Source organism: Camelus ferus, chromosome 23 (genome assembly GCF_009834535.1).
Source record: "Camelus ferus isolate YT-003-E chromosome 23, BCGSAC_Cfer_1.0, whole genome shotgun sequence".
Classification (NCBI taxonomy): domain Eukaryota; kingdom Metazoa; phylum Chordata; class Mammalia; order Artiodactyla; family Camelidae; genus Camelus; species Camelus ferus.
In genome coordinates, this window is record NC_045718.1 from 16,827,450 (window position 1) to 16,851,981 (window position 24,532).

A 24,532-nucleotide genomic window follows, 5' to 3' on the forward strand; every position below is an offset into this window, starting at 1 on the left:
AGTGGGCAGGATCCCGGGGGCCTTGCTGAGACAGAGTCAGCACGAACTGCCAACCAGCTGAGTGTGGGATGTGAAGAGAGGGCAGAGCAAAAGGCTAAATTTCCTAACACAGAATTGGGAGAGATCTTAAAAATCATCTAGATCAAGTCTGAAAACCAAACTTGGACTACCTTCTTCAACAGAGCCATACACAGAGACCCTATGTATTTGGGGTTCAGTGTGTTTTTCTTGTTCCCTTTCCTTGTTCAGGAGTTGGGCACACACCCGGGACGGATGGTAGATGATAACACATCTGTTCTGTGCAAGGATTCAGGGAGGGTCTCTGCCCCGTCAGCTTCAGGGGCGTGTGACCCATATAGTCACACAGGGACCCGTGTTTAGTCTGATGCTCTGTTGTCCCTCCCTTGAAATTCTTCATAATTTCAGAGCAAGGAGTCCTGCATTTTCATTTTGTGCGGGGTCCTGCAAACTATGCCTATCCTGGGCCTATGATAGTTGCTGCTGGGAAGAGAGGCAGAGTTTAGGGGCTGAATAACCCAGTCCCTTTACAGGATCTGCAGCGCTGGGCAGCCAGGGTTGAAATGAGTGTGGATGATAAGAGTGTGGATCGTAAGAGGAGCAGCTATCTCCCAGGCTTGCTGTAAGGGTTAAACGAACAAATATATGCAGAGAGCTCAGAACAGTGTCTGGTACGTAGTGATTGCTGTGTGCGAGGTGGGTGTTACTATTAGTCCCTCCCTGCACGGACTCATCCCCTGACAGCTCCAGGTTGATTATTCACAGGGTCACAGTCAACTTTTCATTTTCACATTTTTAGCCTGGCACTCCCCTCCCAGCCCCAGGCTTATGATTCTCCCCTGGAGGGGAAAAATTCAACAACAATGAATATCACAATAAATAAACGTGTGATATCACATCCTCTCATCATTATGTAGTGCTGTTTCAGGGTATGTCTGTGTGGGAGGACTGTCTGTGTGTGTCTTTGTGTCTGAGAGGAAGCTTTTCTTTTTTTTAAATCTTAACTCAATGAATTAGGGGCTCTCTCTGGTGGTTTTCTTTCTTTCTTTTTTTTTTCTTCTTTACCTGCCTTTTTTGTTTGTATAGAACGGACTCTTGAACCACCTGCTTCCTCCCTCCGCCCCCCTTCTCCTCAGATCCCCAAGGGGAGGGCAGGATCTTCAGGAAGGGCTACATCACCGTCCTCATCAAGATAATGGCTCCCTCCCCCACTTCCTCCACTCCCATCTGTATCCCCAGAGCCTGCAAAGTGCTCAACATTTGTCCTTGGAGTACAGCTCCTTTTACTGGTGGTAAAAAATTAAAATACTGACCTGATGCCTCTATTCCATGAACCCTTGTCCTGATCAAAGTCTGGAAGCTGGTCCCCCTACCGCCTCCTAATCTTCCGTGTTCCCAGCCCACTCCCAGTAAGATGAAGCTCTTTCTTACTGCCCTGGGGTTTCAAGTCTGCGGAAGACTGCATATTTTTTCCTGAGCAGAAATAGTTGTGGTTTTTCCTAACAACTTTGCAAGTTCCCCATAGAGTTGGAAATTCCCTTCTTGATTACAGATGGTGATGGATGCACAGACCACAAGGTCTGGTCCTGTCTTTCCTGCTGATCTGCTGTGTGAGTCTAGGAAGCCAGCCTAAGGTCTCTGGGCAGCAGAGCACAAGGATTTCCTAGACTGGGACAGACTGGATGATGAAAAGGTTTAAGGGAAGAATTTATTTTTGGAGGACCCTGGGAGAAGAGATTTACAAACATGTCTGTGATGAAAATAGCCATTCAGGGAACCAACCCGTTTAGTTTCCTCCTCTTGGGAAAAAAAAAAAAAGAGTTTAATAATTTCCATTGCTAATTCCTCTCCTCTCCCCTCACCTCCATGCCTGCCTCCACCCCCAGCTGTTAATTGATAGAGTACACACACTTCTGGGAGGCCCTAGATAAACAGGAGGCAGAAGCGAGCCTGAGGAACGATTATTATCATTATGATGATTATTGTGTTTTCAGCATGAGAAACAGGAAATGAAACTGATGAAAATGCCCAATGATAAATGCCCATCTTCTCAGCCAGACCTAAAGGCAAAGAGGCCAGCCAAAGAAAACTGTGGCCTTGCCACAGGCTCTGTCAACGTCCTGTGTGTGTGTATGTGTGTGTGCGTGTGTTAGAACGAGTGTCTTGAGATAACTAGTTTCCAGGACTTGTGATTTCAACCTTATTCCAATGCTCATGCTTCCTCCTTCATGTGATATCCTCAGGGTCCTTCCTTACAACTTCCTTCCCCATTTCCTCGAGAGAGCTTCCCACGGTAGTCAGAAGATGTTAAAGGCCACATCCAGTGATTAATTGGTTCCTCTCCACACACCTTATCTGTGGAGGCCAGGTCCAAGCCCCAGCCTTTCTCTGAAGTCTGTTTTGTGCCCCCGCCAGACTTCCCCTAGGTCAAATGCCTTCTTCTCTCTCCTTTCAGGGGAGCTGTGTTTTCTCTTCTGGACTGGCTGCCTGACGTTCCATCTGCTCGGCTGATTATTCACATCCTTTGTCTTTCTCAGGAATTGATTCTGGATAAACGGTAGTTGGAAAACAAGGCATAGGGCAATGTCATTACCCCACGGTGACAAATCCATTTGCAGCACCAAGGCCCCTGGAAACTCTGAAAAACAGTGGAAATTTCCCGATTTTCAGACTACTTTGTTAGCTCAGCTTCCCAGGGAGAAGAGCAGACAGCTGTGTGGGGAGTAAATGAAGGAAGCTGATGTTTTGGAAATAACCCCACATTTGGACTGTGTTCTGAGAAATGCAGAGGGGACAGAGGAGAGAAGGCCTCGGGACAGGTAGCAGAGAGAGAGAGAGGGAGCAGGCTGCTGGGTTCCTGGTCTCGTCCCCACGCCTTTAATGGCTTTCAGACCAAGACCTTGAGCCAAAATAACAGATCATTGGAATTTGGGTTTGGGAAAAACATTTTTTTCCGAGCTTGGAACAGGGTCCAGTGGAGCCCACCCAGGGTTGGGATGGGAGTGAGGTCACAGCAGGGTCACTGATGGGAGAAGAAACCCTCAAGCTGTCTGTCTTTGGGTGGCCACTTTCCAGCTGGCCCTGCTTCCTGCTCAGCAGAGCCCCATGCCTAAGAAGACGGGGCTGGGTCCCAGCTTCCTGCATTTAAATCCCCACTCCAGCCCTTACTTTAAGGCACTTAAATACACTGGGCCGCAGTTTGCTTGTCTGGGCCCCTGGAAGGATTCTAGTAGCACCTACCCAGTAGGGTTGTTGAGCAAATTGATCGCATTCATACGTGGAGCACTTAGAATTGTGTCAGGAATGTCATAAGTGGTTGATAAATGGGAGTGATTATCACACCCATGATTAAAATTCTATTTTGTTGTTAAAGTTACATTTGTATGTCTTTCTCTGAGTGCTATCCACCAGCCTCCATTCCACCCGCCCAGCAAAAATAGGTGTTGCATTCTGCGACAGGCATCAGGCAAGTCACTAGGGATGGATACGGGGTTTGCGGGACCTGAGTCACCGCAGGGGCTTCCCTGCCCCTGTGGGGCTCCATCCTTTCTCAGCACAGTGCGGAGCATGTAACAGGTGGTGTCATCTCGACTCCAGTTCTCCCTGGTTCCTTGTCCCTGGTCCCGGCCCGTTCACCTTCATCTGCTTCTTCTGCTTCTTTCTTTCTCACCCCAGCTCAGTAGAAGATGGTCCCAGGTGTCCTGGCCAAGGCCACCCCGGAGTCCCGCCAGGCCCTGCCCTGCCCCATCCTGGTGAGGAAGCCTGCTGGTTTTCCGACTCAGCATGTCACCCTTTCCAGGCCCTGGGCTCCCCCAGCGCTCCCCGCTCCCTGGGGAAGCCGGAGGAGGGCCACTTGGCTCTGTAATCACCACACAAACAAGAACCAGATTCCTGGGGAGTGACGCGGGCGGGAGCTCAGTGGCCGAGGTAGCTGTGATTACACCAAGACTTGAAGAAACACCTCTGCTCGGGTCCTGACCTGTCTGCGAAAGGCCCAGGGGAAGGCTGCCCACACGGCCCTCTCTGCTACCCTCCCCGTCATTCTCTGAGTGACAGGGGCCTTCACACCAGGTGGCTCTGCAGACACAAGGGGGCAGCCAGTCCCAGAGTCAGAGTCATCCCCCACTCAGAACCGGGCAGCATCGCCCCATCTCTCCTCTTCCAGGATTGGTCTCACCCCCTTCCCTACTCATAGACCTGCTTCTGCCCTGGAGCCATCATCCCCACTTCCTACCCCTTCCCTCACTGATGCCAGGAGAGGCCACACACTCCAGCAGGGCCCAGAGTAAAGGCCAGACCGCAGGGTGACTCGGCTGGTCCAGGGCTTCCATCTTAATAGTGTGACTTCAGAGTTTAAGATCGGATGTCCTGGGATTTAGGCCAAGCACAGTCCATGCTAGTTCCTAAGTGGAAGGTTGGACTGGCTCAAATATCCCTGGAAGGATGCACGAGAAAATGGGGGTAGAGAACTGGGGGGCTGAGGGCCTCGAGTGGGAGGGAGCCGTTTACTCTCTGTCCTTTTGGGCTTTTGCATTTTGTACCACATGAATGTATTAAAGGTTCCAGAGAGAGAGAATATTCCGTGCTTTTGTAAGTCTTCTATGTGTTAAATATAGAGAAGAGTCCTTTGCCCCTCAGGACAGAAGGGACAGCGAGGCAACTGCTGGGGAGGCCTCATCTGGGCTCGACTTCAGGCTTAGAAGGGGCTGTCAGAGGCAGGTGGCTGCTCGGGCTTGAGATTTTCCGAGTGTCTGAATGACATGGAATCTTGCACTAAAAGATGACGTGTTGCTGTGACAATGAATATATATATATATATATATATATATATATATATATATATATATATATATATATGTTCATGTATAACTGAAAAATTGTGCTCTACACTGGAATTTGACACAACATTGTAAAATGATTATAACTCAATAAAAAATGTTAAAAAAAAAAAAAAAAGGATGACGCATTGCTGAGTACAGCAGTCTGGAAGGGAGGAGGGTGGACCTGTGGCCCCTCCAGGCCTAGAAGGCCACTCTCCCATCTAACGGATAGTGGAGCCCTTCCTTACCAGAGAGGTGGACAGAGGCAGGCCATGTGTGCTGATCGGTTACCTTTGCACGCTAGGCCAGCAGGGAGGGGTTGGCCAGCCAGCACCCAGGGGACCCAGCGTCCTCCCTGGTAGATGCCAGAAGCTGCCTCCAATTGCCAGGTATTGTGTATTAGTCTTAGGATACTGGTTTCTTTAAAAACGTTTTTTTCTTTTTTTTTTTTTTTGTCTTACGTTCTTGCATTTATCTCACGTGTTGAAGTTTGCATAGCGCCTTCACATATATTACCACTGGCTCCCTGTTGCCCAAAGATCAGAGCCTTAGTGGAATGTCTAGCCCTTAGATCTACCTTTCGCCTCACGTCTTGGCACTCTCTCCCACACACCCTACATTCCAGCCCGTGCTGATCGCCTGCTGCTTCTAAACAGGCCTTGCAATTTCTCCCCTCTCTCTGCTCCATTGTCTAGTGTAACCTCTTTTTCCTCCTCTCCCTGGAGAATTCTCACCCATCTTTAGATCCCTAGGTTAAATGTCATCTCTTCAGCAAGAACTTTCTGGATGAGTCTCTACTGTTTATGAGCTCTAGAGCCCTATGCTTAAACCCTCTCAAAGTTATACCTGTTAGGATGGCTATACCAAAACCAAAAAGCAAAACAAAACAAAAAAGCCCTAGAAAATCACAAGTGTTAGCTAAAAAATGTGGAGAAACTGGAACTATGCGTTGCCAATGGGAATGTAAAATCATGCAACTGCTATGAAAAATAGCATAGATGTTCTTAAAGAATTTAACAGATTTACCATATGATCCAGCCATTCAGCTTGTGGGTATCTACCCAAAACAATTGTCAGCAGGGACTCAAACAGATATTTATACACCTGTATGCATAGCATCATGACTCACAATAGCCAAAGGGTAAAAGTAAACCAAGGGATGAGTGAATAAATAAAAGGTCATTTATACAGACAATGATAGATCACATACAAAAAAGAAAGAAGGTCTGACATCGCTACAACATGGATGAACCTTAATTTAAATACATTAAGTAAAACAAGTCAGTCACAAAAGGACAAATACTGATGTATGATTCCTTATGTGAGGTACCTAGTGTAGTCAAAACCATAAAGATGGGAAGTGGAGTGGTGGTTGCCAGGGGCTGGGAGGAGGATGGGAGTGGAGAGTTGTTATTTAATGGGTACAGAGAATTCGTTTGGGAAGATGAAAAATTCTGGAGATGGATGGTGGTGATGGCTGCACAGCAATGTGAACGTACTTAATGCCTCTGAACTGCACACTTAAAAAAGGGTTAAAGTGATACGTTATGTTATGTATATACATACCCATCATTTATATATATGTATATATATATACACACACACACACACACATATATATATACTCAAAACTTCTCAAGGCATTCAAGTCCTATCAGGGTCCTCTAGGCATTCCCTGAATCAGTACAATACTTGGCCCTAACTGGTGCTCAGTTAATGTCTGTGGATATGAAAGAGGGTGCAAAATTGGTGGGGGGAGGGCAGGTGCAGGTGTTAGGCTGGACCACATGCCAACTTCTCTCTGCCAGCACATCCGATTTTCCCCCGCACCTACTGCTCCAATGGAGGGGCACTCCAGACATCTCTCCAGTGCCTTCTTAGACCCCCTCGCCAGCATCAATGCATGAGCTTCCAGGAGTGAGAGGGATTTGCCTGCAGCATGTACTATGTGGGTCATACAAAAGGAAGAACTTCCTCTTGTGGTGTAGCGAGGCACCAGAAATTCTGAGAGCCTGAAGTTTTTAAGGTCACATACCAACTTGTCAAATGCAGGTGTGGTCTTTTGAGGAAGTTGACAGATCAGGTGATTTCTATTGGTCCTTTTCATCTCTACGATGGTATAGCTTTCATAACTGAAAGAGAAATGTGGGGAAAAGATTAGCTCCTACCTCTGGCATTTAGTGAGCAAAAACAAAACAAAACGTAGGCTCTATCCCGTATACCTCACACATTTACGTTCTTCCTGAAAAGCTTAAGATCCCAAATTCATTAATGCTCCCATTACTTTATTCATTGCCTTCAACTCCGTGTCTCAGAGGAAGAGTTTTTGGAATCTGAGTAAGCTGCAGGTTGCAGGATATGTCTCCTTTTCATAAGCCATGCTCTCGGGCAGGGATGGCTTCCCCACGGTGGCCTGGCAGGTGTCAGGTGGCTGGACCACTTACAGGAGCATTTAGGAACATGGAACCTGACATGAGTGGAAACAGCATCAGCCTGAATTCTAGCTCTTCTGTTCTAATGTGATGACTTTGGCCGGTGATTTTACAATTCTAAGCCCGAGTGTTTTCAATGATCAAAATTGCAGAAGTAAGACCGAGTACAGCCTTGTTGAGAGGACTGAGGGAGATGATTGGTATGAAAGTGATTGGTAATAACAGCCTACATTTACAGAGGTCAATTCCTGTGTGTCAGTAATGGCTCAGAGTGTTGCACACATAATTAATCTAGGAAATTTTATCACCCCTTCATAATATAGAAAGAATGCAGAGGTGCAGTGATTACAGAAGTGGTGGAGGTGGGTGGGATTTGAACCCAGGCTTTGACTCCACTATGTTCTGCTTCCTTGAAATTATGGTCTCATAATTTCAATGCTATTTAGGAAATCACTTCCCATTACACACACACACACACACACACACACACACACACACACACACTCACAGCTCCTCCTACCTTTCCTACCCTCCTGCTCCCATTTACACATCTTCAATGAGGGACAGAAAAAAAAAAATTCCAGGGGTCATCAGGTCACCAGACTGACCAAATGACCCTTGGGGTTGACACACACTCTGGTGGTGTTCCTGGATGGCAAATCCCCTTGACTTTTTTCCTTCCCAGTTTCACTATCCAGACCGCAAGCTCATCTGAATTGCAACTGACATGCCAGATCTAGGCTAGACTGGAGGGGCAAAGCTTTTAATACTGGGACGACAGCCTTGGGCTGCCTTGAATGGTGGAATGTTTACCTCCTTTCCCTCTATTTCCCATACCAAGGCACAGAACTAATAATTAGGCTTCCTGTAGTCTTAGTTAGCCCCATTTGTAGTCCCTTTGGATGATGCTGTCTGTTGATGCATAGAGGCTAAGTTTCTGTTCCCCTTTGGGTACTTCCTTCTTCCTCTTCCAATTCCCATGCTTCCCCTCTGCTCCAGCTGCTCCCTGCTGGGGCATTGAACTCTCAAAGGATGGTGTGCAGACAAGGACATTGGGGTGAGAGGGCAAAGCATTTCTTCCTCTCTGAGATGTCCTTACATTGTAAAATTTGGGTAAAATTTCTTCCTGTGGACTATCCCTTGGCACTTGCAGAAATTTTTGTGACTAATGATTCTTATATGTGTCATTTTTGTGTTGGAGAATTTCTCAATTTCTCAAAGAAATACTAGCCTATGACATGAAGGTTGCATCTCTCCATGGCTTCAAGTCATTTTCCTTTCCAAGAGTGAGTTTTCAGTGAACAGAACTCTTCTTGTGAACTATGCTCCCTTCTGCAGTACTTTGTGTGCACTTATGGGCTTAGCAATAGTCCCAGAAGCCACTTTATCAGTCTATGGTTAACCGTATCTCATTAAGAGCGTGTTATCTGCAAATGTGCAAGAAATTCACGTCCATAGATTTTTTCACCCTGTCATTCATTCATAACGTCACATCATAGTAAAATAAGAAAATTTTACCTTCTGATTGTGTGAAGGCAGGGTGGGGGAAGCCTGGAGAAGAGAGATTGTCATAGATTGCTGATTAGTTCTCTGACATTACCCAGGCATGCAAATTAACACAGAACCATATACTCTGTAAGAGATTAGGCCAAGATGGAAGGATATTGGGGTATGGGAGATTTTAGCTTATCTCAAATGGAAAGGGTAGCCCAGACCCCTTTAGGCCATTCCTGCCTGGAAATGGCAGATAACATGTTCCTAACATCAAGAAGGATATGTGGGTGTGTGTCTGCTTAGGATTTAGAGTCGGGGCCATGAAAATGGACTTTGGGTCAGAAAGACCTGGGTTCTGTGCTTTGCTAGCTGTGTAACCCTTGGGAAGTTATTTAATTTCTCTAAGACTCAGTTTTCTCATTTATAAAATAGGTAAATGAGGATAACAGTACATACCTCATAGAGTGACGTAATAGTTAGGATGGGGTTTGGCTATGAGTAATAGAAAACTTAGAACAGCAGTTACTGTAATAGGAAGGACATTTCTTTCTGTTTCGTATAAAAGTCTGGGTAAGTTGTTTACAGCTGATTTGATGAATCCATGATCCATTGATGGAAGGACACAGGCTCCTTCTATCCTTTTGCTCTGTCATTGTCACTTCATGAGACAAGATGGCTGCTCCAGCTCCAGCCATTACATTTTTATTCCAACCACCAGAAAGGAGAAGAAAAGAGAGAGAAGAGGAGAGGATCTACCTCTTCCCTTAACAGCTTCATTTACAAGTCATGAACACAACCAGCTGTAACCAGGGCTGAGAAATGTAGTTTTTATTCCAGGTAGTCATGTGAACATTGGAGATTCTTTACTATCAAAGAAGGGGAAGTGGATATTGGCCAAAACAACTAGCAAACTCTATCACAGATCCATATGAGATTTAAAAGAGACAATGAAGGGCTGAGCACAGTGTTGGGCACAGAGTAAGCACTCAGTAATTATCTTCATCTTTGTCATTATCATCATGAGGTGGTGGGGGAATACTCTGAAACTATGAAAAGATGTTTTCTTATTTTAATCCCATCTTGCTAATAATGTCACCCTGACCCATCTCCCTTTTAAGACAAGAGCTTCACCTTTTATGAAAGTCAGATACCTATACCTTTAATGTGTCCTTATGAAATAAAATTACACAAAAGGAAAGCAAGGGAATGATGAATGTATGACTCAGGATAATGGTTATCTTGTTTCTGAGAAAACAGAAGTGGGGCAGGGACGGATGGAGGAACCACCTAGTTAGGGGTCTGCTATTGTCAGAGTCCTAATTTTTATTTTGGGTAGTGGATTTGCAGGTGCCTACTGCATTATTAAAAATAACTAATAGCTAACTAAGTAAAGGCAGAGATACATGGTCCAATGATTCAATGACGAGGGAATGTCATGAATCAAGGATTATAATGAATCCAATTCTATATACCTGAGGTTTTTAAATTGTCTTTGTGTTTAGAGTGTTGCATGGCATATGTGTTTGCATGTCAACAGTAGACAAAAATAGTACTTTCTATCTGCATAGACTTTTAACTTTTGAAGTGCTTCTACACACCCATAAAAACTGTTTAATAGTTCATTATAGATGGTTGAGAGACGGTGTTATACAACTAGGACTTTGGACTTCAGTGTCCCAAGGGAAAAAAAAATTTTTTTTATTGAGGTATAGTTGATTTACAATGTTGTGTCAGATTCAGCTGTGCAGTAGAGTGATTCAGTTATACATATGTACGTATATATGTCTATATCTATTCTTTTTCAGATTCTTTTCCATGATTAGGTTATTACAGAAAAAATATTTTATTTTATCCTTACAATAGCTCTACATAGTTCTACACGAGAGGCAGGATAGAGGTTATTATTCTTATTTTACAGATGAGAAAGAGGGAACTGAAGCATGGACTTTCATGAGGTTACATAGCTGGTTAGTACTGGAATGGAACTTAAGATTCTGGACCTCTTGCCTTGTGGTTCTTCCTTTAGCCCATCTCACACCCCAGTTATTATTCATCCATGAGACTTTTTATTTTTTAACATTTTAAATCAACTGTACTTCAGTTAAGCAAAGAAACAAATAAACAACCCATTTAAAATATGGGCAGAAGAATTGAACAGACATTTTTTTCCGGAAGAAATGCAGTTGGCCAACAGGGACATGAAAAGTTGCTCAGCATCACTAATATCAGGGAAATGCAATCAAAATCACAAAGAGATATTATCTCACACCTGTCAGAATGGCCAGCATCAAAAAGAACACAAATAACAAATGTTGGTAAGGATGTGGAGAAAAGGGAACCCTTGTATACTGTTGGTGGGAATGTAAATTGGTGCAGCCACTATGGAAACAATATGGTGGTTTCTCAAAAACCTAAAAATAGAGCCACTGTATGGCCAGCAATTCCACTCCTGGGCATATATCTGAGAAAAACAGAAACATTAATTCAAAAAGATACACACACCCCACTATTAACAGCAACATTATTTATAACTGCCAAGATATGAATGCATTCTAAGTGCACATCAATAGATGAATGGATACAGATGTAGCATATATATATGTAATGGAATGCAACTCACCCATAAAAGAGAAGGATATTTTGCCATTTGTGGCCCTTGGTTCACTTTTTTTTTTCCCTTCAAAAACCAGTATTTTATAAGTGGCATAAACTTTTCCATTGCACCAAAACCCACAAAATACCTAGAAATAAACTTAACTAAGGAGGTTACTTATATTCTGAAAACTGTAAAGCATTGATGAAAGAAACTAAAGATGGTACAAAGAAATGGAAAGATACCTTGTGCTCTTGGATTGTAAGAATCAACATTATCAAAATGGTTCTATTACCCAAAGCAATCCACAGATCCGGTGAACATCCGTGAGACATTGATTCTGTGTCTGTTACATGCCAGGCATGCTGTGCTTCTGTGTTTGTGTTGTATATGTGCGTGTTTTCTGAGTGCAGTTTATGTAACCTCTGTGCACCGTGCACATGCCCTTAGAGTCCTCCTGTGCCCCCTAGGCCTAACCGGTCCCTGTAATTCCAGGAGGAAGCCCCAGCTGCGGTGTCAGTTGTCTGGTTGTTCCTAGGTCCCTGGGCTGCAGCATCTCCCCAGAGCCCCAGATGGATAGGAAGGCAGCTTTGATATCAGGGACAGATCCTCAGGCAGTGGGCACAGCGCAGAGGAGCAAGCCAGCAACGCCTCAATAATGACAATATAGACTATTTCAAGATCATTTATTGTTTATGTGGTGTTCTCATAAACAAATCTCATTTAATTCTCACTCAGCCCTGAAATTCAACTTTATTATTTTTCTTATTTTTTTTTTTTTTTGATACAGAGAGGATAAATGGCTGGTAACTCAACTTGAGGAGAGGGTTGAATTCAGGTCATTTGTCTCTAAATTCTGTTTTCTTTCCACTATGCCTTGCTTTCTTTGATGGGGCAAAAAGAGCTTATCCTCTTTCTAGCCTTGTGGAGAGAAGCAGGTGAAAGCTCAGCGCCAAGCAGGAGGAAGCCCCCGGGGACCCTCTGCAGAGGGAAAAAGGTCAGCTCCCAGCCCTGCGCAGCCCCAGCCCAGGGACCTCCTACCAAGCTGAGACGGAGCAGCTGATGCTTCCACTTCCCCATCTTTGCATCCTTCTCTCAGTCCTTGAGCATCTCCCGAGTGTGCCTCGGGGAGGTGATAGCAGGACGGAAGAAGGGTGAGCTGTCTCTGTGGTCGTCTTTTTACCTTTAAGGAGTCAGAGGAATGGGGAACTGTCTAACCGTATCCACACTCTAGCACAAGAGGAAGCTCCGGCTACTGCAGACAGAGGACCACTCTCTTGATGCTGTCTGCTTCTACCTGTCTGTCTTCCCGGCAGATGAACACCATCTACCACTGCAGGGCCGAGCACGGCCCAAAACCAAGGTGTACACTAAATTAACTGCTCAGGAAGAGCAAGTATTTGTGTTGGGGGAACCGTTTTTCTGCTTGGCCTATGGAGTTGAGCTCTGGAGTTGGTCCCAGGAAGGGACTGCGCTAGGAAAGTAACTTCTATCTTTCAGGTTACCCCTCACTCCTTCCTTGCCTGGGCTTGGTCCCCAAGGGCACCTCTCCTTAGGATGTTTCCTCCTCTGCTTCTCTCTGAGCTGGGTCTCCCCAGACAAGGGGGCTCTAGAGTGTTGGGGGAACATATCAGGGGCCATGTGTGGCCATAGGTCAAGTCACATTCTCTAATTCGGCTTTATCAGTAATTAAGCTGAGGATTTGTCTTTGCCAGTCTGGTTCCTTTGTCTTATTTCTCAAATGTTCTACTAGTCAGAGTGGGGAGGAGGATGGCAGGGATGTATTTGATGATCATACCCAAACCCCATCAGAATGTGTATGGAGATCCTCTGGCAGCTGATATTGAGGGCCTCCCCTCATCTGGGCTATGCTTAGGTCCAGCTAGATCCTTGGTATCTTCCTCAAAGTCATGGGGCTAACCTGGATTAGAACTTGGGTTATTCAAAACTACCCATTTCTTATGGCTGTAGGTTCAGGGGCTAACTCTTCCACGTTGGAAATCAGGGTCTATTCCCCAGACCTTCTCTTTTGGTACCTTGTCTCAGGGAATTCTCTCCACACCCTATGTAAAGGTAGTGCTATTCTTCCCACTGGGAGAGGTGCACCAGCTTGCTCAGGCTCACACAGCCAGGAGAGGGAAAAGGCTCCTGATTCAGCCAGTCTGAATGTCAATCCATCCTCTTCCCACCCTGCATCCCTTCCTTTTTAGCTCACTTACATGAACAAAATGTTCAAAGGTATAATGACTAAGTTGTTCATAATCATCAAATAATAAAAGAAATTTATGAGAAAAGAAGTGCAAAACTCAGAGGAAAGTGTTCAAGTTAAGAAAACAGTTCATATTTGCCTTACCCTGTTCCTGGGATGAATGGCCTCTGTAACTCCTGCTCACTCCGAGGTCTCATCTGGCTCATACTAGTCATCCTTCTTCTTCGAATGACACTCCCGGCTGCTGCAGCCTAAAAGAGCCGGACAATTGGAGAAAAGTGGATTTTCTATCTGATTATGCAGCTACTTTCATACGCCTCCCCCTCTCTTTACGTGGCTCTGATTAATTAAGAAATAAGATTTCTCGGTCCCCACTCCCTGTCCCCAGCCCCGGTCCCCAGCTCCCGCCCTCCACGATCCGGATGCCTCGCGTCCTCCCCTTTAAGGCTGGCCCCGCCCCACGCCCACGCCTCCTCGGCGCCGCCCCGCCTCCCCCAAGCCCTGCCCCCTCCGACCCTCCCCTTTAAGGACCGGCCCCGGACGCAGACGAGGCTGTGACGCGGCCGCCGGCCCCCGGGCTGGGTACTTTGTCGCGCGGCCGCTTCCCCCCGGCCGGGCCCCCGCCGTCCCGCGTTCCACAGTGCGCCTGGCCCCCGGGGGGAGGGTGGGAGGGAGGGAGAGGGCCGGTGGGCGCCAGCGGCCCACGGCGGGCCCCACGGAGCCCCTCGACCCGCCGAGCCTGGAGCCGGGCCCGGGCGAGGAAGCCGGCTCCAGCCCGGAGCAAACTTCGCAGCCGGGCGGGGGGTGGCGGGGACCCCGTCCGGAGCCGGAGGAGGGGCCGGCCGCGGGCCCTCCCGCCGCTGCTCCCGCGTCTCCGGGCACCATGCTGTCCAACTCCGGTGCGGTTCCTCAGCCCGCCGCCGCCGCCGCCGCCGCCGCCGCACCATGCTGTCCAGCGCCGGTGCTCTTCCCCAACCCGCCGCCGCCGCCCCCCGCCCCGGCCCAGCCTCACCCCCCGGCCCAGCCGCCGCCGCCGCAGCCCCCGCAGCAGTTCCCCCAGTTCCACGTCAAGTCGAGCCTGCAGATCAAGAAGAACGCCATCATCGACGACTACAAGGTCACCACCCAGGTCCTGGGACTGGGCATCAACGGGAAAGTTTTGCAGATCTTCAATAAGAGGACCCAGGAGAAATTCGCCCTAAAAGTAGGTCTGGGGGCCGGGGGAGGAGAGGACGGGCGGAGGGCGACTCCCGGTGTCGACCCCCGGCGCTCCCGAGCTGCCGAAGCGCAAGGCGGCTCGGCTTGGTCGCGCCGACGCTTTCCTCGGTCGGGGCCGCGGAGGAGTGGCCGCGGCGGGGCTGTGCGTCCCGCGCGCGCGAGCGGTGCCAAGTGCGCGGCAGGGGGCGGGGGGCAGCGGGAAGGTCAGGTCCCGGCGGACCACGCCGTTGAGACCGAGTTTCCGGTCACCTCCGGGTGTGAGTGGCAGGGACTTGAGAGGACTCGGGAGAACTCTGCCATTTTGGGTTTGAGCGGGATCCAGCCGAGTTGGCAACGGTCGGCTTCGGGACCACTTCTGCTAATTTCCTCCTTGTCTCAAGGAAATGATTTTCGGGGGTTGTGGTTCCCCATCCTCTCCTCCCTCCTTTCTTTCTTTCTGCGGGCACAAAAGGCCCATTACTCATTGAGCTGGTTGGTCGGTTGGTTTGGAGAAGTCGGATCTCAGAGGTTTATTTAGCCTCGCTCCTTATTTGGGAGCCGGAATGTGTGATTTCACTTCCCTGGGCCTCCCGAGCGCGGCTGTGCTGCCTTGGGGCGCGCAGGCCAGGGAGGTGCAAGGCTGGAGATTCCGCGGGGACACCGCCCCCCCGGGCGCCGGGGGAGGGATTGTTTTGATCTGAGATCAGGCCCCCTCCTACCTTCAGTGCCTGTGAAGCTCCAGATGGAAGGCCAGCAGGCTCCAGCGCGGTGTCTGCTGTTTCCATAGCTCCATTGATCATTGTAAACCGAGTCTGGAAACCACGGCTTCGCCCCGTGACGATTCCCCAAATCGTAGATGGCCACTTGAGTCCTGGACATGGGCGATTGGTGGGCAGTAGGAGAGGTCACTTTCCTTGAGCTAGGGAAAGCCGACCTTTTCTTTTTTTTTTTTTTTAAAGGGGGTTTGGTAGGGGGGAGAATGAGGATTTAAGTGGAACTACCTACTTTGGAAGTTAAACAGAACGGACTTGAAGGTTTGATAAGATGAATGGGTCCCCAGTGCAGTGTGAGCCAGTATTCAGTGTCACTAAAAAGGTTTTCCCCTCAGAGGGATTTGAGATCAAACCACATCTCTAAAGGTGACACATACACACCTATTTCCCGTGGGGTGTCTTAGTGATTGGAGGAGAAAAATACTTCCTGTGTTATACCTTCTCCTCCCCCTCTACCCCTAGGCTAGCTGTGTTTCAGCTATTCGTACAAAACTCAGATATGTGTTATGGGTGGAACAGTTAGAATATATAATTAGATGAAATAAAACCCTGGTATTGAGGGGTTGTATAAGGCAACCATGTCCAGTTTCCAGATTTTAAGGTCTCTAAAATTATTTTCTTGTTGCTTTCCTCCTCCCTTTTGAGGGAGAACTTTAGCTAGCCCCAGTGTCTTCAGGTTTCTTTGGTTTTTACTATAAGCTGTTGCTGTGGACCTCTGGTTGTTTAGTGTTGACTTTTGGAGAAGGAACATCTTGAACCCGTTAACATTTGTGCCTTAGACCATTCTTTCCATACTCATAACCGGGGGCAGGGAGGGAGCGTGGTTGTTTGACCGTGGCTCTGACCTTGGGGAGTGGAGTTGAGTGGATACTGTTTGACCACAGTTAAACTGTACTGTTGAGGAAGTGACAGACGTTCTTACCAGGAGAGTTTTCTGTCCCCTCTGAGACACCATCTGCCTTCACCCATCCGCAGTTTGGGGACACTGGCTGCTCATTTTCTTGGATAGTTGAAATATTGTATAAATGCTTCAGAACAAAAGCCCTCAACTTCTGCTCCCTATTCTGTTTAATAGACATGCAAAGCCACCCTCTGAAATGCCTTTGGGTGGCAATTCAGATTCCTATTGTGATTAACAGGAGACAGATTTGGATGTTCTCCCCCCTTTGCATCCTTTTGAAAGGAAAGATCCAGCAGTATTTTAAATAACACTCATAGCTTGTCCTTCTCAGGTTAGAAGTGGGTGAAGATTGAAGTCTGAGTCTGTTTTGACAGGCAGCCTGCTCTCAGATCTTACAAGTTGACTCAACTGTTAAATTGCAGATTTCCCACACATCTTTGTGTAAAAACTTAATAATAGAGGAAGAAAGGCAGGATGAGGCATTCAGAGACTGACAGCAGTGTCAACAGCACTTCCATATCCAAATACCGGCTAAGACATAATTACAGCTGTGGTGGTGGTGGTGGGGATCTGGTTCAAAGAATGCTGCTCCAGAGACACACACCAAAGAGACTTCCAGATCGTGAATCTTGATTAACTTAACCGTAGGCGCTGAGTAGTGAAATGATTTTCAAAACCAGGAGTGTTTTGATTATTACGCAAGGAAGATGTGACAGGACGGATGGCCCCACTGGGAAGGTGCCTGAAGAAAAAGAGAGGAGACCTCTGCTCTACACAGGGTGTTGGGCCATTCCTGGCGATTTAGGGCAGAGAGCTGCACGGCCGCAGCAGGGCCTCTGATGGGGGTTCTGATATCTGTTATCTCACAGCTCCCAATGCTGATGGGAGGTGGTGGCTGCCCAGATGTCCTGCTCCCTGTCTGTGGTCTGGTGACCTCTGAGTCCTCTTAAGTGAAATCAGTGCTTAAAAAGATAGTCCCAGCTCACCCTGCTGCTTCTCTGCCTCCACCTGAGAGGTCTAGCATTTAAATGCTTTTTGGTGGGTGCTGTGACCTCACCTCACCATCTCTCCTGGCTGCTTTTGCTAAGTTCTGAGTCATAGTCATACTTCAGTTCAGAGTCAGAAGGGACTTCAGAGGTCATCTCATCTAACCCCCTCATTTTGCAGATGAGAAAACCAAGGCCCAGAGCAAAGACTTTCTTGAGGTAATGTCACCATGAGAGAGGTGGCAGAGCCAGGACTGGAACCCAGGACGCCTGACTCTCGGTCTCAGGCCTCTTCCCACTTGGTAACTGCACTGACGTCAGCAGGCATGGACCCCAGACGGGGTGCCGCACCAGAGCACCTCAAGCCCGAGCAGCCATCCTCAGTGCGGGCCCTCCGTGACTGTCGGCCCTGGGGGTGCTGGCTGGGTGGGTACCTACCACCTCCCCAGCAGTGATCCCCAGAGTTGGAGAGGCAGCTTCTCATCCAACTTAGCAGCCCCATGAGTTTTGAATCTGCAGTAACAAGCTTTTTTACCACCCCTCCCTTTAAAAAATGTTTGCTAGAAATCTTATTTATTATTATTTTTGTGCAAGAACATGAGAATTCTGTTCACTGTTTCTTCAGTAGGGATGCCTAGCCTCAACCCACTTGTGCAGTGATTGGTTGTATTCCCTGTAGGGTTCCTCAGCTGCTTCCTCCTTCGTTGTGTCATGGTGACTGTTAGGTATTAGCTGAACAAATTTAATTAAAGCCAGCACTGTTGTCCCTCTCTGCTGTGTGACTCTGATTAGGTGAAGCGTGTTATTGCTTTACAAAATATAGAATGTTGTCATAACTTATCACTGTTTGTCTTTCCGTTGTATGGATTAGAGCAAAGTCCTGTTCCTTCTCCTTGCCTTTCTCCAGCAGTCCTCCCTCCCCAGGCGACGTAGTGTCACTGCCATGGGGCTTCCTAGCTGTTCTGAAGGGGAGCTGATCAGAATCTCTCGTGGTTGGTCTGGACATGTCAGAGGGCGACCCAGAGCTCCCACATCCCCCCAGCGCAGGCATCATCCTCCCCAGCATGCCTCATGCTGTGTACCTGTCAGGGAGCAAGAGGGCTTGGCTAGGTGAGGGGCAGTGTCCCACATTGGGGTTTGCTGCACAGACTCACAAGATGAGGAAAGGTTCACTGACCACACTAGCCTCTTTTATATCCACTGTGGTTACTGGTAGTTAACAGTTCACTGAGCATCCTACGATATGCTTTGTTGTATGGAGAATACAGACATTAAAAGTGGCCTTAAGATTTTGCAGGTCAAGAAGCTGATTTGGAGAAGGTGAAATTAACAAATGTAATCTAGGGCTGCACTGTCCAGTGGTAGCCAACACCTGTGTATAGCTATTTAAATTACAATTAGCCAAAATTGATTAATTAAATTAAGCTAAGTTAAATTAAAAAACCAGTTGCTAGCCACATGTCAGGTGTTCAGTAGCTACGTGTGGCTAATGGCCACTGGATTGAACAGCAGAAGTTCTTTTGGACTTGGCTGGTCTAGGGGTTAAATTCTGTGCTTGGGGATAGAGGAGGTTTGAAGGAGGGAAATCTGTGAGGACCAAAGGAGCCCCTGAGGAATGAGCGCATCCGCGGGAGGTGATGGTGATGCTGCCCTGGGGAGAGCTGAAGGGAGGGCGCGGATCAGGTTGGTGAGGAGCAAGTGGGGCTGGTGGCTCAGAACTGAGCCTAACCCAGCTTTGTGTTAGAAGCAGGTTTTAAAGTGTTTGAGAAGCATGAGGTAAACTAACAGGATGTTTGTTACAAGGAAAGGTTACGAATCTCTGAGGTTGGGCTTGTGGTTTTTTGAGGGAAGGTCTAGTTTTTGGGACCCTGCCCCTCGCTTTGGGCCCTGGCCCTGGCCCTGTCTACTGCAGCAGGCTCTTGGCAGCCACTGAGGCAGGATCAAAGCTGGGTCGGCTCATGGTTCTTTTTCCCTTGTGAATTCTGGGCTTTGATAGAGCTTGAAAATAATCTCCAGTTAAGAATGTGGGATCAGTGGCTGACAGAAGAGGGGAGAAAAGCGGCCCCAGGCCTCAGGCCCAGATATTGGTGGGTGTCTGGGAAATGAAGGGGCTCCTTTGTGGAAGATGAAGGTATTGGTATTCGTGATTAAGATGTTTTGACCTCTTGGAATCTGAGGATTTGGGCCATCATCAGTTGATGATTTTACTTAAGAAGCAGGTGCGGGAGATTCAGAGAGCGGCCTGGAGGAGCCAAGCTTCAGGACTGCTGGAGGCAAACTTAATCCCTGGCCACATCCTGGGGATCGGGGAAGGCCCCCCTCCTCCATCCCCTCCAGAGCCCAGGAGTGTGTGGGGTCTGTGCCAGGAGGAATGTCAGCCCTGGCCGGGAAGGACAGGGCATTGGCATGTGAGTCCTTTCACGATTCCCAAGTGGCCCTCCTGTGCTCTGATGCAGGATTCTCCCTGGTGGATTGATGTTGGTGATACAGGATTCACACTTTCCTGTCTCCCTCCTCTGCTTCAGGCCTTCCCAAGGGTCATGTGGGGTCTCCTCCTCCCTGTGCTTGCCCCTTTCCAGGTGCTTCAGTGTCCTGGACAGAAGTGGGTGGGCAGGGTAGAGCTGCTCTTTGTGTTTGAAGAGACCGCAGCTGCTCTTGGTAGTAATAATTTAAGGCCCGGTGGTAAAGGGGCCCACACCTCAAGGCTTCTTAGAGCTCACAGCACTTCCTGATCATCTTTCTTGACTCCTTCCATCTCACCGAGGAGGAGGCTGGGCTAGTCCAAAAAGGTCCAGCGGCACATCCCAGGTCTGACCTGGTTCAGCATCAGAGCCTGTGTCTTGGGACCTGGTTCCCTGGGACTTCCTCTTGCTCTGGGTTCCTTTGGTTTTTTGGTTGCTAGAGGCAGGAGTACTTGAATTGTAGACCTGGCTGTGTAACACTGATCTCCACTAACTGGTCACTGGGATCTTTCTACCTTATAAACGGGGACATTGGTAAAGAGAAGGAGCCACACCACTGAGCAGCTTGATGTACACCAGGTATGCAACCAAATTCAGATTCTGTACCTTTCCCAGTCTTTAGGGGAACCTGATATTTTGTACTTTAAGATATTGTATGCCTGTGAATATTTAGGGATGAACCTGTTACCGTGGGTAATGTGCTAGATTAGAAAGGAAGAAAAAAGATCTAGGCTTGGTGCCCTGCTAAGTAGTTGTGTGACCTTGAATAGGTCATTAAAGTTTCCAGGCCTCAGTGCACACCTCAGAGGGTCAGGCTAGCAGTGGCTCCTTGGTCGCGGCAGCATGGATAGTGGAGGGCTGTGCTGGAGGCAGGAGGCTGAGGGCAGGCTGGATAGCGCTGACTTGCCCCATGCTTGACCGTCGGCAGCACCTGGGCCAGCGAGGATGCCCTTTAGACAGGCTTACTCTTGGGCTCCGGGGCAGCCTCTGTCCAGGTAATTAGCAATCATCACTGACCAGCTGCTCCTTCTCTTGTGTGAAGACTTGGTAAGTGTTCCCGCTAGTGCCTCGGCAGAGAGGATGGGCTGTGTAACTCCGTGAAGTGTGCATCCATACTTTCCCTGAAATCAGAAGACTCAGTGTAGTGGTGGCTCAGCATAGAGATGGTGATTCTTTATTTTCCCCATCTGAAACCCCTTCCCTTTTTTTTTTTTTAAGTGAAAGCAAATTTATTTAGAGATACACATTCCATAGACAGAATTCAATCCATCTCTGGATGGAGAGCGGCCTGAAGTTCCTTCCCATTTGAAGTTGTGCGGCCAGACACGGCCGCTGTGCTTGGCTGTGGAGGCTGCGTGGGCTTGCACAGGGGCACCTGGCAGAGGGTGGGAGTGAGTGTGGCTGGGTCCTTCCAAATGGGTGCCTTCTTCTGATTCACTTGAAGTTCTAGTATGGACTTGGGGCTGTTCTGAGGTAAGGGTTGGGGACTGATCCTCAGAGCTGATGGGGAAGTGAAGATACGTCCAGGTAGCACTTCTTACCTGAAGGACTGGGTACGAAGGGAATGAAGAAGCAAGAGGAGAGGGAGATGCCTGGTGATGTTTGTTCTCTTTTCTCTTCTTCCTGCCCATTCACGGCTAAAGCAGTGGTTTCAGTCCTGGAGCTTTGTCCTGAGGTCCTGAGTGCCAGGCAGAAGATTTGGTTGGAGGAAGAAGAGACACAGTGGAAAGGGGGATAGAGTTGTGCTCAGCCTCTGGCAGTGTAGAGTTCTTGGGGTCTTTATTCTCTGATCCAGTAAACACCTCTGTGTGCCATCTGGCAAGTGGTAGAAGCTGGGATGTGGCTTCAAGGTCAACCTTTATCTGCAACTGATGTTCCCTTCTGAGACCAGCCAAGCTGTGTGTTTATTCCGCTAGGAATCTGAGCTGTCCACACGGGTCAGATGATGAAAGGGCATCTTACTCTTGAGGGATGTTTCCCTGCATCTCCATGGCCGGTGTCCATCCAGGACTCTTCCCGGGAGGTGAAGAAGTGTGACTAAAGGCAGAAGCCGCAGGACCTCCATTGGCAGCCTTTTCTATCTGAGGAGACAGAGGAACAAAGGATCCTGAGCTGTACTGTCGAGGTCTTCTCTGTTTGGCTCGTCTCCGTGATGGTTCTTCTTTTGAATTTGAAGCAGAGGTGAAGTCTCTCCAGTCCCAGGTGGTGGTGGGCGGGGGGCCTAAGAGGAGGCTGCCTGATGATCCCTGGCAGGTGACTGAATTGACCACGTTGCTGCCATTTTGATTATTCGTATTATTACGAGGCTCCCAGTCCACACTGGACATTTGTGACCTGGCCTCCCGCCCAGGGCCCAGAGCTGTCACTCAGCCCCTCTGTCCCAACAGCTAAAAATAAATGTGCCACTGCTGCAGTCTCCCCTCACAGCCCGGCCCTGACGTCTGCCCAGGTCTTCCTGCCGCACTGCTGCGCTTTCTCTCAGTACGCACTTGCACCCCCTCCCCATGCACCCCCCCTCTTCCAGCCTGAGCTCGGTGGGTGGTTTGGGGCCAACTCGCTTTTCTGAGTGCTGAGAGTGAGCTGTGACTGCTGCTTCTCCAGGCGGCACGGCTTATGTACGGAGGCTTCCTCCGCGGAGCTGGGGAAGGATTAATTAGCCGGGCAGGAGGGTGAGTTAGACTTTTTGTGATGCTTGCCTCCAGCTCTGGCTCCTCCAGGCTCCACCTGCCGCAGGCCTCCCCAGCAGGAGGTGTGTGGGGATGAGTAGGAGAGCCCCGCGTGAGGCTGTCCCAGGCCCTCACCCCGGCTGCCCTGCCCCGGAGCGTGCCACCTGCCCCAGGACTCCTGCCCTGTTGCTAAGCTATACTCTCCACCTCCGCAGAGTGGGGCTTCAGGTTACCGCATTCACATGTGTGACCTCATCTCATTGGCTTCCAAGAATAACTAGACCCTGGCTCTTGGGGCCTCCTTCAGAAGTGGGTCTGTGGCCCCTCTGGCCCTCCCAGCTCAGCCACCTGCAGGATGTCACAGAGAGCCTGGGTCTCTGCTACCTCCTGACTGTGGTGGGCAGGGGTATTGGTCATCTCTGTCCCTTGAGGTCCACTGAAATGGCCTCTTCTCTGTTGCCCACGGGCCCTGGAGCGCTCACCATAGGACAAGGTGAGGAAGGGGGCTCAGGTGGCTGGGGTACCTGCTTCACTGATAGATACTGAGCAGGGGGTTTCCTTCAGTTTGACTTTGGCATTCTCTTCTCTCTGATTTTTCTAATCCTTGGACAGGCATTGGTACTAACCATGGCATAGGTGGGCTCCATGTCTGTTTTCTGGGATTAGGGTTTATTTGGGAGAAGGGGTGTGTTGGAGAGAGTGATGGGAGCTGAAGTAGGACTTAGGGGACCCTCTGCCTTCAGCTAGAGTTACATTCCCAGACCATGTCTCCATGACTGCCTGCTCCTGTCTGTCCCCCGGGGCCTCATTTCCTCTGCAGGGAGAGATTTATCTGCCAGGGCCCATTGGCCCCTGGAGGGGAGGAGTTGGGTGTAAATTGCTAAGAGTTTATTTTTAACTCTGATAGGAGGAGCCACTGTCCTTGGAGTAGCGTGCCCTCCCTGTTCTCTGCCTATCCCGGGTCTCCTTGCCCAGCTTCTGTAATTCCTAGAGGAAGGCTAGTAGGAAGGCCAGCTTTACAGGAGCCTTAGGTGAGGGAAGCCTTTCTGAGTGAAGAATCTGCAGATTGCTCCTCATGCCTGATTTCTGCTGGGTTCAAAGGGTGGGAGATGGGACCGGAGGAGGAGGGGGAGCCCTGGGCGTCTGAGGCCATGCGTGTGGAGCTGAGCATCCTAGGAATGCAGGTGGACTGGTGAGGAGACCAGCATGCTGCTTGCTGTGCTGGCCGGGGTAGCAAGGTCACCTTGCATCTTTCCTGCTCCTCTCCGTGCAGATGCCCGGATCTGTGGACAGCTGAAGGCCACGGCAAATGAGTGTGTAGAGTAACCTGCCTTGTAAACTCTCACGTTTACAGAAACGGCAAGTTTTGTTATTCCCTGGGACTGCCAGGCTCACCAGCACCATATCCCTTCCATTGGAGCCTGTGTGGGATTCCCAGGGAATTTGTTGCCTCTGTGTCCCCTCCCCCTGGCCACGCTCCAGTCACCCATGCTCTTAGGGAGGACGAAGACGAGTGTGCCTTCGCCTGTGTTTCAACTCCCCTGATTTCATGGACTTCTTTTGGTTACCTTGCTTTAGACTTTTTAAAAGAAAATAAAACTTGAGTTTGAGGTGTAATTAGAGAAGGAAGGATATAGAGTGGAGTTGGGGGCGGGATGGGCAGTTGAACATGTGGCCGACCCTGAGGTCCTCAGCCATGGTATGAAGGTCTCGCCCCCTCAGTTCCTCGGAGAGCCCTGGGGACTAGTTTGCCTAAAGCCCGACTCTTATCCTGCAGCTTCCCAGCTGAAACCTTGAGTGGGTTCCTTTTGTCTGCAGGATACGGGGTATTTATTTCCAGATCCTTCTCAGATCTGATCCCAATCCGTTTTCTCCTAAATGTATGTTACGTTTCAGCTTAAGTGGCTGATATATGATGTTTCCTCATAGGGGTGTGCTTCCAATCCCCACACCTTCGCCCATGGTCTGTATCCCATTTGTC

The 24,532-nt window shown here is 48.8% G+C and overlaps 2 protein-coding genes across 5 annotated transcripts in view; one reads left to right on the plus strand and one right to left on the minus strand.

Annotated features, from left to right (window-relative positions):
• Positions 1-377: 377 nt before the first annotated feature.
• LOC116659413 lies at positions 378-15,644 on the minus strand. Of its 4 annotated transcripts, none has more exons than XR_004314793.1 (4): positions 9,221-10,236; positions 8,789-8,821; positions 6,874-6,970; positions 378-2,656 (listed from the first exon to the last, which is right to left on the minus strand). XR_004314793.1 is itself a non-coding variant. In XM_032467062.1 (4 exons), the coding sequence occupies exons 1-4, from the start codon at positions 15,561-15,563 to the stop codon at positions 6,493-6,495; spliced, it is 699 nt and encodes a 232-aa protein (XP_032322953.1). In that variant the 5' UTR covers positions 15,564-15,644; the 3' UTR covers positions 6,000-6,492. The 4 variants fall into 4 exon arrangements, 1 of the variants encoding a protein (XP_032322953.1); XM_032467062.1 differs by lacking the exons at positions 378-2,656; positions 9,221-10,236 and adding exons at positions 13,711-13,817; positions 15,483-15,644 and having other exon boundaries at positions 6,000-6,970; XR_004314791.1 differs by lacking the exons at positions 8,789-8,821; positions 9,221-10,236 and adding an exon at positions 13,711-14,021.
• MAPKAPK2 (MAPK activated protein kinase 2) overlaps positions 14,090-24,532 on the plus strand; it is a 44,957-nt gene continuing 34,514 nt past the window's right edge. The window contains exon 1 of the mRNA XM_032467061.1: positions 14,090-14,770. Within this exon, the coding sequence (XP_032322952.1) occupies positions 14,450-14,770 (321 nt within the window). The 5' untranslated portion in view covers positions 14,090-14,449. The remainder of the gene's footprint in view (positions 14,771-24,532) is intronic.